At 42.6% G+C, this 14,695-nt stretch overlaps 2 protein-coding genes across 2 annotated transcripts; both read left to right on the top strand.

Annotated features, from left to right (window-relative positions):
- Positions 1 to 2,569: 2,569 nt before the first annotated feature.
- LOC139375646 (zinc finger DHHC-type palmitoyltransferase 4) lies at positions 2,570 to 9,615 on the top strand. Its single transcript, XM_071117448.1, has 7 exons — positions 2,570 to 2,872; positions 3,230 to 3,363; positions 3,494 to 3,567; positions 7,487 to 7,665; positions 7,823 to 7,948; positions 8,171 to 8,415; positions 9,170 to 9,615. The coding sequence occupies exons 2-7, from the start codon at positions 3,241 to 3,243 to the stop codon at positions 9,464 to 9,466; spliced, it is 1,044 nt and encodes a 347-aa protein (XP_070973549.1). The 5' UTR covers positions 2,570 to 2,872; positions 3,230 to 3,240; the 3' UTR covers positions 9,467 to 9,615.
- Positions 9,616 to 11,737: 2,122 nt separating this feature from the next.
- Positions 11,738 to 14,420, top strand: LOC139376726 (phosphoglycolate phosphatase). The gene is made up of 2 exons (XM_071119613.1): positions 11,738 to 12,644; positions 12,954 to 14,420. Exons 1-2 carry the CDS (start codon positions 12,050 to 12,052, stop codon positions 13,277 to 13,279), a joined length of 921 nt encoding a protein of 306 aa, XP_070975714.1. The 5' UTR covers positions 11,738 to 12,049; the 3' UTR covers positions 13,280 to 14,420.
- The last annotated feature ends 275 nt before the right edge of the window (positions 14,421 to 14,695 follow it).

A 14,695-nucleotide genomic window follows, 5' to 3' on the forward strand; every position in this document is an offset into this window, starting at 1 on the left:
CAGTAATAACATTGTAATAGCATAGTAATAACAAATGGATGTAGTAACAGTAATAAGACATGGCCTATAATTGGCCTAAATACTGTACACTAGTATGTATACTAAGACATCTACGTAAATTATTTATTTTCCAACAGAAAACAGCAGAAGTACCCATGTCATATTTAAGTTAAAGAAACAGCACAGCCCTGGTTAGGTGAATTATTATACAGGGCCAGGTGAATTATTCTCCAGCCATACTTTTATCTCCAAACTCTCATCTTACACCTCGCTCAAGATGGTCACTTCACATGTATAGAGTAATAAGGAAGAGCAAGTGAGAGCAAGTGACATTATACAGGTCACTGAGCCTGAGGTAAGATGACCCACCCTGGTCGGTAGGTACCGGACTATTTGTTCATTCAGCAACATTGGCAAAACATTACGTTGTTTAAAGCAGAGACCGACGAGACCAAAACGACAGCAATATTCAATCAAGTCATTTAGATACTGAAACAAATGAATACAACTGCGAGAGTTGATAGCTGCTGAAACCATCATCATGTAACAACAGCCTAAATTGAAGCAGCTGGTGACTCAGTGTGGAAGTGAAGAACATGTGGAGATTCCCAACACTAAACAAACTGTGGAGTCTACAACCAACATTATTATTTCAGAAAGAGTAGAATAAGATGCAGTCTTACCTTTCAAGTCCCTGAGAAGATGAAGGAATACACTACAGAGCAAGTGCCTCTAAGTAACACTCCTCTCCCTAACAGTAATGTGTAACATGAGAGCAGGGCCTGTTTGAAAATGCAGGCAAAGCCCAGCAACCAGATCCAACAGCTTGTGTCATCATGATGTATTTTGTTTTGTGTGCAACTGAGGAGCAGGTGCACAATATTGAAATGGGGTAAAATGGTGACCATTTCTACTTATTCATGAATTTGCAATGTGTAGTCAATTTGCAAAAAGCTTGAGTTAATGTAAAGTCAAACAAGTCTAAAGCATTTTAGTCTAACTGAATTGAATTAAGGAACTTGACTGTAAATGACTAACAACAAACCTTGCCATGCATAACATAAAATATCCATTATGAATTACTTATAATGTATCCATTTGTTTACAATGTGTCGAGTAACAGTCCATCATAAGCTGAGAAGCAACACTAAGGTTTTTTTGACGTCACACCAGCAACAGCTGTGCTAATCGTCCCGGAGGTTACAGAGCAATGGTAGATGTTCTGAGAAACAAGGGACTTTTTGGTAGTTTGAGTCCTGTGGGTTGTGAATATGGAGGTCGAGAACGGGAGGTGGATAGGTGTCAAGTACAAAAATGGAAAACAGTATTTCAGTAGCTTTGAAGAAAGTGGAGAAGTTGAAGAAACAAAAGGGGACAAACCTGGGACAAGAGAGGATGTTTTACAAAAAGTACAAAAAAGGAAAAACGTAATTTAGTAGCTCAGAACTTGAGACTGATGAGAGTGACATAGAGTTTGATGGAGGAGCGGATTCGGAGCTGCTGAGTTTGATATGCCTGTGAAGAGTGGGAAGAAAGGAAAGGATGACAGAGATGTTTCTTTCCCAGTAGGAGTGAGATTTTTTGTAGAGAATGGATCCTTGCCTTCTGACTGATCCATATCTGGTGTCAGGTTGGGTGAAGAAGAGTTTGGGGACTGTTGAGTCAGTGAAAGTAAATTGAAGTGGACTCGTGATGATTTTTTCAGTTTCTTCCGTCCAGAGGGAGCAGGCGCTCTGCACCACACGCCTAGGGACTTGCTTTGATCTCTGGAGCAGGGCACTGTTGAAAGGAGTGATAACTGGGGTGGTGTTAAGGGTTGAGGAGGATCAACTAAAATGGAAGACTCCCGGTGTCTTTGACTGCCCGCAGTTTGGTGTGACGCAGACCCGGTGGAGTGCGTGGTGAAACAGAGAAAACACTGTCTGTCCTGTTAAGTTTTGATGCTGAGTCTTTACCCGACAAAGTCCAGTTAGGATGTGTCAGTTATCCCATGAGAGCTTTTGTCCTGAACCCAATATGGTGTTTTAGGTGCCAAGCTTATGGTCATGTTGCAGCAGTGTGTAGAAGGGAGATTCCTAGATGTGAGAAGTGTGCAGGAGGGCCTGAGACAAAATAATGTGTAGTATCGGTGGGAAAATGTGTGTGTGTTAACTGTAGGGGACCCATAGTGTTGGAGATTAGAAGTGTCTGGTGAGAGAAAGACAGGTTGAGGTTGCCAGGATCAGCTCAGTGTCATATGCTGAGGCAGTAAAGAGAGTAGTAGAGGAAGATGGGTCCAGGGCGAGGGATCCTAAGAGGCTTCCTTGTGAGTAGGCAGAGGCTAATAGAGAGTGAGAGGAATAACATGTGCTTCAGAAAGGTTGGTTTATTAAGGTTGGTGTCCTCCCAGGCAGCCGGGCTGGTGTAGGATCAGATAGGGCCAAGTAGTGGAATAGTGGTGAGGTTTTAATAGGTGTAGGGTTAGTTGACAGGGCAATTATTCTTCCCTTTTCACCGGCCTAACACTACAGTACAATAGATGGCGGTATATGTAACTCTCGGTTGCGATCTGCCAATTCAAATTTAAAGTAGTAGAAGAACAGCTGCGCTATAAAAAAAATGTTAGAAACGTTAGCCACATGCTACGGAAGTTTTTCATTTTGTATGGCAAAGTATAATGGATTTATAGTCCAGTTGGGAGCGGTAATGCGACATATTGGATGCCAACCGCTGTTAAACTCCACCGATCTGACTGATGAAGAAGAAGAAGAATGCTACGGAAGTGAAGACACCCACACCGTGCAAGAGAATGGTCCAAGGAAGTTAATGAAGTTTATTGCAACGCTAGTTAAGGCACACATTTAAATGATGAATTGTACATCCCACAAAGAGGGTAAGTAACAAGGTGACTCGATTAAGTCATGATTAGATAAGTAGCTAACTCTCAGCTACTGTTCAACTAGGCTAGCTATGGCAGTGAAATGTGGAAGGAAGGAAACAAGCTAGCTGCTAAGCTAGCTAGTTAACCTGTCGTTGCTAACCAACCTGAGCACCTGCGTCTTTTAACATTAGCAAAGGTTTAGTGTTATTCGTTATCATCGAATAACACCAATAATTACATCTACTTACACTACGATGATAAGTTAGCTAGCTAACGTTAGTTATTTCTAGTCAGTCAGTGCTTGACAGCCAGTTATCTAACAGTAGGCTGTTTCCTACAATGTTCCTGACATGTTTCCTACTCTGACAGGTTAATAACAAATGGATTTCCTCACACTATTTGCTATCTATGTGGGGGTTGTGCTGACCTGCATTGCCTTGGTTTGTAAATATTCTGGTCAGCAACAAAGTCCTTTTGGTTTACTTTTCGACTCGGTGACAAAGGTAAGAGACTGTATCAGAGTACGGCACTTCTCGAAACGTACACAAAGTGGTGCTATAGCGCCATTGTAGTTATAGCCATAACCATAGAGATTTTCATTTTATGAAAGTATGCTCTTATTTTGTTTGACAGGTAATAGCACCTTGGACACCACTATGGCTTCAAAGCTTTACACAGAGGACCTTGCACATGCTATTTCATCAACGGTAAGTGATCAACCTGGAAATCACAACTTTTTAAATTTTTTATTTTTTAATTTTTTTTAGGGCTGTCCCGAATAAAAACAGTATTCTGTTCTTTCAACCAATCGACTGGTTTAAAACGTGTAGTTTCCCATATATAGACACACCCTATGTGTTTTAATAAAATCAACAAGGCTATATGAAGTCTAATGAGCTTGTCTGACGCTTTAAGCAGACTGTGATTAAATAAATAAGACACACAAATGACTCAAGGGAGCCAGAGAGAGCCTAACCTGAAGAAAAAGACATGTTCCCGAACTACCACCTCCCACTACTGCTGGACTTGGCAGATTCTGCCATTACCCTCCCAAAATCGTTGGAAATGGGCTACACCAGGGGTCAGCAACCTTCTACATTTGGAGTGCCAATTTATTTGACCATTTCTGCTGATCTGCGTGCCAGTTATGATTTTCACATTTTCGTGGAACTGTTTCATTTGTTTTATAATGAAGTATTCGTATCGCAAAATCATTGTCATGTGGGATTAATAAAAATGCTATCTAAATGAAAATGAGGCTATACAAATCTAGAAGTAACTTCTATTGACATTGCCAACTATGTAAAAAATAGCCTACATAAAAAAGCCAACAAATTAAAACATTGCAGCTTGCAGGTAGAACTTATCCCGATGTATCGTTTTTATAAATCACAGACCTGGCCGAGGTATCCTGGAAGGATATTGATCTCATCCCGTCAGTAGAGTAAATGCCTTCCTCACCATCTTAAATAAGCATGCCCCATTCAAGAAATGTAGAACCAGGAACAGATATAGCCCTTGGTTCTCTCCAGACCTGACTGCCCTTAACCAACACAAAAACATCCTATGGCGTTCTGCATTAGCATCGAATAGCCCCCGTGATATGCAACTTTTCAGGGAAGCTAGAAACCAATATACACAGGCAGTTAGAAAAGCCAAGGCTAGCTTTTTCAAGCAGAAATTTGCTTCCTGCAACACAAACTCCAGAAAGTTCTGGGACACTGTAAAGTCCATGGAGAATAAGAGCACCTCCCAGCGGCCCACTGCACTGAAGTTAGGAAACACTCACCACCGATAAATCCACTATAATTGAGAATTTCAAAAAGCATTTTTCTACGGCTGGCCATGCTTTCCACCTGGCTACCCCTACCCCGGTCAACAGCACTGCACCCCCCACAGCAACTCGCCCAAGCCTTCCCCATTTCTCCTTCTCCCAAATCCAGTCAGCTGATGTTCTGAAAGAGCTTCAAAATCTGGACCCCTACAAATCAGCCGGGCTAGACAATTTGGACCCTTAAAGAGATTCCCAAAGATTGGAAAGCAGCTGCGGTCATCCCCCTCTTCAAAGGGGGGGACACTCTGGACCCAAACTGCTACAGACTTATATCTATCCTACCCTGCCTTTTCTAAGGTCTTCGTAAGCCAAGTCAACAAACAGATTACCGACCATTTCGAATCCCACCGTACCTTCTCCGCTATGCAATCTGGTTTCAGTGCTGGTCATGGGTGCACCTCAGCCACGCTCAAGGTCCTAAACGATATCTTAACCGCCATCGATAAGAAACAATACTGTGCAGCCATATTCATTGACCTGGCCAAGGCTTTCGACTCTGTCAATTACCACATCCTCATCTGCAGACTCGACAGCCTTGGTTTCTCAAATGATTGCCTCGCCTTGTTGACCAACTACTTCTCTGATAGAGTTCAGTGTGTCAAATCGGAGGGTCTGTTGCCCGGGCCTCTGGCAGTCTCTATGGGGGTGCCACAGGGTTCAATTCTTGGACCGACTCTCTTCTCTGTATACATCAATGACGTCGCGCTTGCTGCTGGTGAGTCTCTGATCCACCTCTACGCAGACGACACCATTCTGTATACTTCTGGCCCTTCTTTGGACACTGTTAACAACCCTCCAGGCGTGCTTCAATTCCATACAACTCTCCTTCCATGGCCTCCAATTGCTCTTAAATACAAGTAAAACTAAATGCATGCTCTTCAACCGATCGCTGCCTGCACCTGCCCGCCTGTCCAACATCACTACTCTGGACGGCTCGGACTTAGAATATGTGGACAACTACAAATACCTAGGTGTCTGGTTCGACTGTAAACTCGCCTTCCAGACTCGCATCAAACATCTCCAATCCAAAGTTAAATCAATAATTGGCTTCCTATTTCGCAACAAAGCATCCTTCAATCATTGCTGTCAAACATACCCTTGTAAAACTGACCATCCTACCAATCCTCGACTTCGGCGATGCCATTTACAAAATAGCCTCCCAATACCCTACTCAATAAATTGGATGCAGTCTATCACAGTGCCATCTGTTTTGTCACCAAAGCCCCATATACTACCCACCACTGCTACCTGTATGCTCTCGTTGGCTGGCCCTCGCTTCATACTCGTCGCCAAACCCACTGGCTCCAGGTCCTCTACAAGACCCTGCTAGGTAAAGTCCCCCCTTATCTCAGCTCACTGGTCACCATAGCAGCACCCAGCTGTAGCACGCGCTCCAGCAGGTATCTCTCTGGTCACCCCCAAAACCAATTCTTCCTTTGGCCGCCTCTCCTTCCAGTTCTCTGCTGCCAATGACTGGAACGAACTACAAAAATCTCTGAAACTGGAAACACTTATCTCCCTCACTAGCTTTAAGTACCAGCTGTCAGAGCAGCTCACAGATTACTGCACCTGTACATAGCCCATCTATAATTTAGCCCAAACAACTACCTCTTTCCCTACTGTATTTATTTATTTAGCTCTTTTGCAACCCATTATTTCTATCTCTACTTTGCACATTCTTCCACCTCAAATCTACCATTCCAGTGTTTTACTTGCTATATTGTATTTACTTTGCCACCATGGCCTTTACCTCCCTTTTCTCACCTCATTTGCTCACATTGTAGATAGACTTATTTTTCTACTGACTGTATGTTTGTTTTACTCCATGTGTAACTCTGTTGTGTGTCGAACTGCTTTGCTTTATCTTGGCCAGGTCGCAGTTGTAAATGAGAACTTGTTCTCAACTGGTCTACCTGGTTAAATAAAGGTAAAAATAAAATAAACATTGGTTATGCATGGCCTTTCTGCAAGGAACTTAAAACATTGTATCAACTTGGTCCATTCAGCCCTGCTAACAAACTTGCAACATTGTATAAAATATGTTGGACCCTCAGTTTCCCACACCAGTGAGCTCTGGACAGACACAGCTATAGGCTATTTGTACAAGGGATAATAATTTCAGGTAGGTCTATTATGACTTTTCCACCTGATAAGAGAATTACATTTTCTTTCTCTTTTACACCAAGTGGTTATCGCAAGGGAGAGAGCTGGAAAGATTGAGGAACTATTGTCATCCTCAATGGATGTAAAAAAAATAAATAACTTGCTGTTTTGAGTTGAAAATATATATTTTTAGAAGCTCTACAGCTCATTAGTGGTGGTGAGTTAAGACAATCAGATCCCCAAATGGGAACATTTTATAAGCCTACATTTTGATAACTCGTAAATGGAATGAAACAAACCTAAACTTGTTTCTCACAAGTGTAGCCTAGGTTGTGTGCTCTGCAAACAAAGTTGTCATTTGACAATAAGAATTGTAAAATAATAATATATTGACATTAACAGAATTACAGTAACTGAACAAACATTTGTAGATTAGAAATTATGGGAATTAAAGGGAAATGTACTACTGGTGTGCCATCCCCGCAATCTCTGCAATGGTTTAGTCCACAGGCGTCAATCAAGACATGGCAGAATTTAGTTGTTTTCTTTGCAACTTCCCGACTAAAAAATGATCGGTTGAACAACAGCCTGTCGACTAAATGGGGTCAATCCTAGTTTTGAAAATTTTTATATTGAATAGATTTAAAAAACACAGTCCCTCTGATTAACTGTTTGCCATTGTCTCATAGGAACAGAATGTTTATCTATCTCCATATCTTACTGGAGGGGGCCGTGTACACAGAGTTCACCTATGAGGTGTTTGGATACTGCAGGGACATGGACACCACTCTCTCCAGCCTATCAGTCCCTTATGTTCTACTGGTGGTCAAATCCTGCTTCTTCTACCTCTGCATTAGAAGGGAACCTGGTAAGTCAACTATAACACAGAGTAGGGCCTATTTGGTAGACAGAAAATCACAACATAATACATTATCTGAAGTGAACGTTCTGTAAAGTTTCCTCCTGAGGAATATCATAACACCTACTGAACAGGCTCATGCTAGTACTTTTATCTTTCTCTGTAGGTACAGTTACAAAGAAGCGACATGCTGGTCAGCTCCAGGTATACCCATATGACAAGAGGATGTTCCACCCAGGAGTCTGCTGTCCAACCTGTCAGCTGGTCAAACCTGCTCGCTCAAAACACTGTAGTAAGTAGTACAGATTGGCCTTTGGCTTTTAGTCGCAGGCATTAGTTCTAATACTGTACCTCTGAATGTCTACTATATAGGCATAGTACAGTCTATAAACTATACTTCTCAGAACAGCGTATAACATCCTAAGATGCATTGTTACATAATAATGTATAACTGCTACTATTATTGTCTCTAAACTGTATTGAATAGCCAATGTGTTCCCCTTGTTTTGTCCAGGAGTCTGCAATAGGTGTGTGCAGCGCTTCGACCACCACTGTGTCTGGGTCAACAACTGCATCGGCGCTCAGAACACCCGGTACTTCCTTCTCTACCTGCTGAGTGTGTGTGCCATGGCAGCAGACATGGCACTACTGACGGTGGACATGTTACTGCACGCTGTGGTGCGGTCAGGCATCCTACAAGCCCGTTACATAGATGATGATGGGCAGCAACAGCAGGCAGGGATGCTCTTTGTCATACAGGTGAAAGACTGGACATACAGACACACACACAATGATATCGGTGCCTGATGTTTACATGGAGTTAGTATTTCCTTCTGCCTGTTTAAACCCAGCAAGTCTGATTTAATTAATTTAAATATGAATGCCATGAATTAAATCCTATCTAGTTCCATTAATGTGCCACATAAATCACTACACACTTTGTCTCAGTTTACAGATGTACTATTTATTTTTTTATAATATTTTAATTTAAATTCACTTCCCACATAGACTGAGTGTACAAAACATTAAGAACTCTTCCCTCAAGCCCATTTTCCCCTCAGAATAACCTCAATTTGGCAGGGCTTGGACTATACGACACCTTGTAGTAAGCGTTCCACAGGGATGCTGGCCCATGTTGACTCCAATGCTTCCCACAGTTTGGCTGGATGTCCTTTGGGTGGTGGACCATTCTTGATACACATGGGAAACTGTTGAGTGTGGAAAAACCCAGCAGCATTGCTGTTCTTGACACAAGTCGGTGCGCCTGGCACCTACTTACCCCATTCAAAGGCACTTAAATATTTTGTTTAGCTGATTCACCATCTGAATTGCACACATACACAATCCATGTCTCAAGGCTTAAAAATCCTTCTTTAAGCTGTCTCCTCCCCTTCATCTACACTGATTTGAAGTGGATCATAGCTTTTACCTGGATTCACCTGGTCAGTCTCATGGAAAGAGCAGGTGTTAATGTTTTGTACACTCAGTGTATATTTCCTCTGCCTCTCCCCAGCACCTGTTCCTGACCTTCCCCAGGATCGTGTTTATGCTGGGCTTCCTGGTCTTCGTCTTCCTGCTCCTGGCAGGCTACACCATGTTCCACTCCTACCTAGCTCTGGTCAACCAGACCTCCAACGAGTGGTACAAGGGACGAGGGAATGTCTGCCAGCACTGCCACCCCTCACCTGACCACTTCTGTGGTCTGCCAGCCTCTGACCAGTCCAAAAGGTGGTTCTATAGTAGAGGGGTGCTTAGAAACCTGGGGGAGATATTTTTCCCCCTCCGTCCCGTGCAGAAAAAAGATAATTGAGTTCAACAGAGGCAGTTTATAGGCCCACTAGCTACAGTACTGAATGTTTGTCATTTGTATTTATTTTTTAAAGATATGGTTGTTGGTATGTGGATTGTCTTATCTTAAATATTTTTCTAACTGGCAATAAAGCTTCTGTATACACCTTTTCCCTGTTGTCTGTTCCTTGAGATGAATTTGCAGATGGTCTATGCCTATCAAGTTTAATTGTGTATTAGAGGAAGCAAGGATGCATATCATACAGGTAATTCATTTTCATTCAATGCTTGCTGTGTATACACACATGCATTTGGAGCTTTGCTCACTGCTTGCACAACATACCCAGCCATCACCAACCATGTCTTGTGACATCTTGAGATGTTTTAAGACTAAAATGAAGACATCTAAGACTGTCTTTAGACACGTCTTGGAAATATGTCTTGAGATGTTTTATTAGTTCTAAATCCTAATCACTCACTCCAGAACTCATGCACATCCATAGCACAAATTGACCTGCACACCAAATCAAAGTAATCTAGATTTATTGACAAATAACAGAGGCAGAAGCAACAAAATAACTTGGTAAATGTGTTATAGGGCTCCAAACTATCTTCAAGTCTTTACAGTCCGATTGTCATCTCTTGTTTGGGGATCTCAGAGCTTCTATTGCTTAATCTGCTGGAAAGTATGTAGTTATGTATCATTATAAATACAGCAACATCAATAACAATACTGCCTCTACCCTGCTATTTTCTTGTAACTTAATTCTGAATAGCTCACCTGAAGCAGAAAGCCCTACCAGCCACGAGGGCTTAATGTTTGACACCAGATAGGACCCTAGTTGTATTCTATGTCCAGTCTGAAAATAGAATGAGTCAGTTAAGCACTGTTCTCATGGGAAGAAATTAACATGACGTGTCTTGTTCATTTTTGGATGCACTGCTCTCACTTGTATTTGCTGGGTGCCCGCTTACCTTGATTGAGTCGGAGTTTACATGTATTCCATCCTTATATCCTGACAAAAGAGAAATAGGCCATGTTCATTACACAACTATTAAAGCACATGTAAAAGCAAAAAGCAGATACAAGCATCCATTCATAATTTACCTCATCAGCATACCCATGAATAGGGGTTAGCACTCAGATAAATCCAGTCTACTCTGCAGCATGTGAGGTTGATCAACAAAACAAAAACAATCTAATCCACCAGCTATTTACTTTGGGCATTTTTTCATGTAACATTTAGATGTATTCTCTATTAAATAAAACTGCACAGAAAAGACAATAACTGCAGTCAGCTGTTAGAGTAGATCAGCTTTGACTCAACATGTCTTGAAACATCTGTATATAATCAGATGGTGATGGCTGAGCTATCACCGAGGTTGAGACATTTGACATGATCCCTTCTCCTTTTTCTGATCCCGCATGGACTTAATGGGCAACTGAAAAAAAAAGTAACAACATGCCTTTCAGAGATATAACTAGCTAGCTACATCATTTTTTTACTATAATTGTTATGCTAGCTAATGACAGTTGTTAGCTACTAGATAGCTAACCAGAGTCTGCATAATATAAAACAATATGTCATTAACATATTTCTTCATATGGACTAAATATTGTTTGGGCTAAACATACATTACATATTAAAATACTTTTGTAACAGTTTGTAAATCCTCCAGGTCGTTTGTGAGTCTTGCATCATCTGTCAGTTGACTGAAGAATGATCTGCGAATTTGAAATGTTCAACATTCCAAAATAAAATGTCTCAAGACATAACACTATTTTGCGTCCCAGAGCTGATGGGGGAGTATGAAGTTGATCCGCAAGGAACCTAGGTGGTGTGTTCGTAAATTGCGCTGTTGGTGTTCGTAAATTCAGAGCGTTTCGCTCTCGGAGCGTTCAGAGCCACATTGGACGCTCTGACGGAGGAGTAGGGTTGATCCGAGCGTTCTGACCTCACAACGGCAGTCAAGCACCCAGCTAACTGGCTGACGGTGGCTAGTTGGCTAGCTGCTTCCAGACACATATGAGAGAACACCTCACTTTGACCGTTTTACTCGCCCTAGCAGAGCTGGTTAGGCTGTTTTCATGTTATCCATATCGTTTGGTGACTGTAACTGTGCTGCTGGTAACAATTTAATTACGTTTTTTTGCCGACGTTTACTGACAATGGTCATATTCAACGTGTTGCACGTTTGTAAATGCATCCGTTATTCAGCACTCTTGCACACAGACGAGAGTGCTCTGAAATCGTAATATATTGTATATATTGAACCTAGCAAGGAACCCGGAAGAGGGCACATGGATGCTCCTGTCACTTTAAACCGGTGCGGAAGTGTGTTACAGTATGGATTTGATGCAATGATATAAGGTCAGGAAACTTCGCAATAAATCGTTATTGAAGACACCAAATGATTCAACTGCAAGATCAAACGAAATAGTACTCGTGCTTAATTTCAATGTCATATTTCTTCGGGGAGATTGTTCTCGTACATTTTTCGCTAAACGTCGTGGCTAGTCTGCAAGAAAGTGGTAGCATACAGTAGCTAGCCAGTTATTTTTGGACACTGACTGATCGAGGAACAAAACGCACACGTTTTCCCAATGGCTGTGTCAAAATGCACCCGGCTGAACGGTCCCTTAATAAAGCAAATGTTAGATTCTGTGGACAGTGTCCTCTTCGACTGTGATGGTGTCATCTGGCGAGGGGATCAGGCAATCCCTGGCGCCCCTGACGTTATCAACCTACTCAAGAAGAATGGAAAGAAAGTGTTTTTCGTCACCAACAACAGCACTAAAACTAGAAAGATGTATGCAGACAAAATGGCATTGATGGGATTCAAAGCAACTGAAGATGAAGTGTTTGGAACGGCGTACTGCTCTGCAATGTACCTAAAACATGTCTCCAGACTACAGGGCAAAGTGTATCTCATAGGAAGCAATGCAATGAGGCAGGAACTAGAAAAGGTTGGGATCCAGCAGACAGGTGTGGGGCCTGATCCGATATCAGGTGTCCAGATCGATTGGGCAAACGTGCCCCTGGACCCTGAGGTGAAGGCTGTGGTTGTTGGGTTTGATGAGCACTTCAGTTACATGAAACTGAACAGAGCCCTACAGTACCTCAACAACCCTGACTGTCTACTGGTGGGAACCAACACTGACACCAGACTGCCCCTGGAAGGAGGCAAAGCTGTCCCAGGTAAGTAGGATGTTGGCTGTGCAGAGACAACAGCTGGAGTATTAACCAACAAGACTGGTTACCGTACACATGGAGTGCACACCATCTGTGCCACAACGGGCCAGACCTCTGTGGCATAGTCCGTAGTGCTCACATACAGGGAGGCTACATGAGTGCTGTGTTAATGATCTTTAGTAGCTTACAGCGAGCCAGTGTGATGGGATAACATGAGGGGTTTTCCACTGCCCCAAGTCAGATCTTTCATCTCTTACTGTATGTTTAAGCATGTGTCAACAACACTGAATGTCTTCCCCTCTCTGTCTCCACCAGGGACGGGCTGCATCCTGAAGGCTGTAGAGACCGCAGCCCAGCGCCAGGCCCAGACGGTGGGAAAGCCCAACCACTTCATGTACGACTGTGTGGCCAGCCAGTTCGGCCTGGACCGCACCCGCTGCCTCATGGTGGGGGACCGGTTGGACACGGACATCCTGCTGGGGTCCAACTGTGGCCTGAAGACCCTGCTGACCCTGACCGGGGTGTCTACTGTGGCCGACGCTGAGGCCCATCAGGAGAGTGGCTGTCCAAAACGCCTTGGGATGGTGCCTGACTACTACGTAGAGAGTATTGCAGAACTCCTGCCTGCTCTACAAGGATAACCAGTCAGGGTGTGGAATTTTTTATCTCAATGAGACTTTAGCCTTGATAGATGATAATTAGATTAATATTGACTAATTATAAAGGACCGTTAAGGACTGTGTGCGTCTGAAAACCCAGGCTTGTTTCCGGATTACGGATGTGAAAATTCAGGAAGGTACAGAGAGTTAATCAACTGCTTCGATTATACTAAGACTGCAACAAAACAAACCTATATTAAAGTTATTTTAACTACAGTATGCTATGGCTGAATATGTATATTCAAGATATACAGCCGGTGTAGCCGACTCCTCATGGAAAGCTACTGGGTGTGCAAGCCTTTGTTCCAGCCCTGCTGTAATGCACCACATAGATTCAGCAGCAAAAAAGGAAACGAATAGTAGGGCTGGAACAAAAGCCTGCCCAGCACACCCAGTAGCTCTCCAGGACGAGGGTTAGCCACTCCTGATTTCCAGTGTTGATAAATGGATTTCGATATTTTTTTTCAAAAGAGTTGTTCAGGAAATGGTAGTGAAGTATGTGCTGTGTGTTTGGGTGAAAAAGAAGAAGGGCTATGCAAGGCCTGTGTTCTTTGCTCAATATCCCTCTGTAGCAATGATCTCAAACACAGTCGGAGGAAATGTGTACACACTCCTTTTGGGTATTTCCCTCAGCTGTGTGCATACATTTAAAAACACGTCACTCAATATTTATCTAAAGCAGAGAGCTATGCAGAAATACAGTAAACTGGAGTGCACTGACAATTCATCAGGAATTATATATCTTATGTTGTCCACTCTCATTCACTGTACCAATGCTGTGTTTATTGCCATTTACATTACCCATTCACGTGAGGAAGTATACATAAACTGGGTTATACTCTTATTGTATCCTGATGTATTGTAAATGTAAAAATAGAACTACCTTTTGTTCCCATTCAATTAGAAGGTTTGGGGTTTGCGCAATAATCAATGATCTTGTTAAGTGTGTTTTAATGTAACAATGTCAGTCTTCTTAGTAACTAAGTGTCTATAATACGTTAGATTGTCTGTACTGCCAATACAATAATCAAACTACTGTATCATCCTCTGTCCTTGACAACAGTATTCACCTTGACTCAAGTCAATCAAACACTGATCAAAAATAAACATACCTTTTCCAAAATGAAAGGCTTCCCTGTGGATTGTGTCAACTTCAACACAGCGGGCTGTGCTGGACCCTGGTGTTATTAACACAGAAGCTCTTAAAGTCACCTTGGCCTTTCATCGACTGGACGGTCCATCAGTCCATTCCTCATATCACCCTGCCATGGCCGATGACCGAGCCTGTCCACAGAGGTGAGTTTGTCTCACCCCTTTGTCCATTGTCTAAGGTGAGGGTAGCCGGCCAAAGGGTTTGGACTGTCACGTGTGTGTCTGTGTGAGGGGGAGGTAGGCGAG

The sequence above is a fragment of the Oncorhynchus clarkii genome, chromosome 20 (genome assembly GCF_045791955.1).
Source record: "Oncorhynchus clarkii lewisi isolate Uvic-CL-2024 chromosome 20, UVic_Ocla_1.0, whole genome shotgun sequence".
Lineage (NCBI taxonomy): Eukaryota > Metazoa > Chordata > Actinopteri > Salmoniformes > Salmonidae > Oncorhynchus > Oncorhynchus clarkii.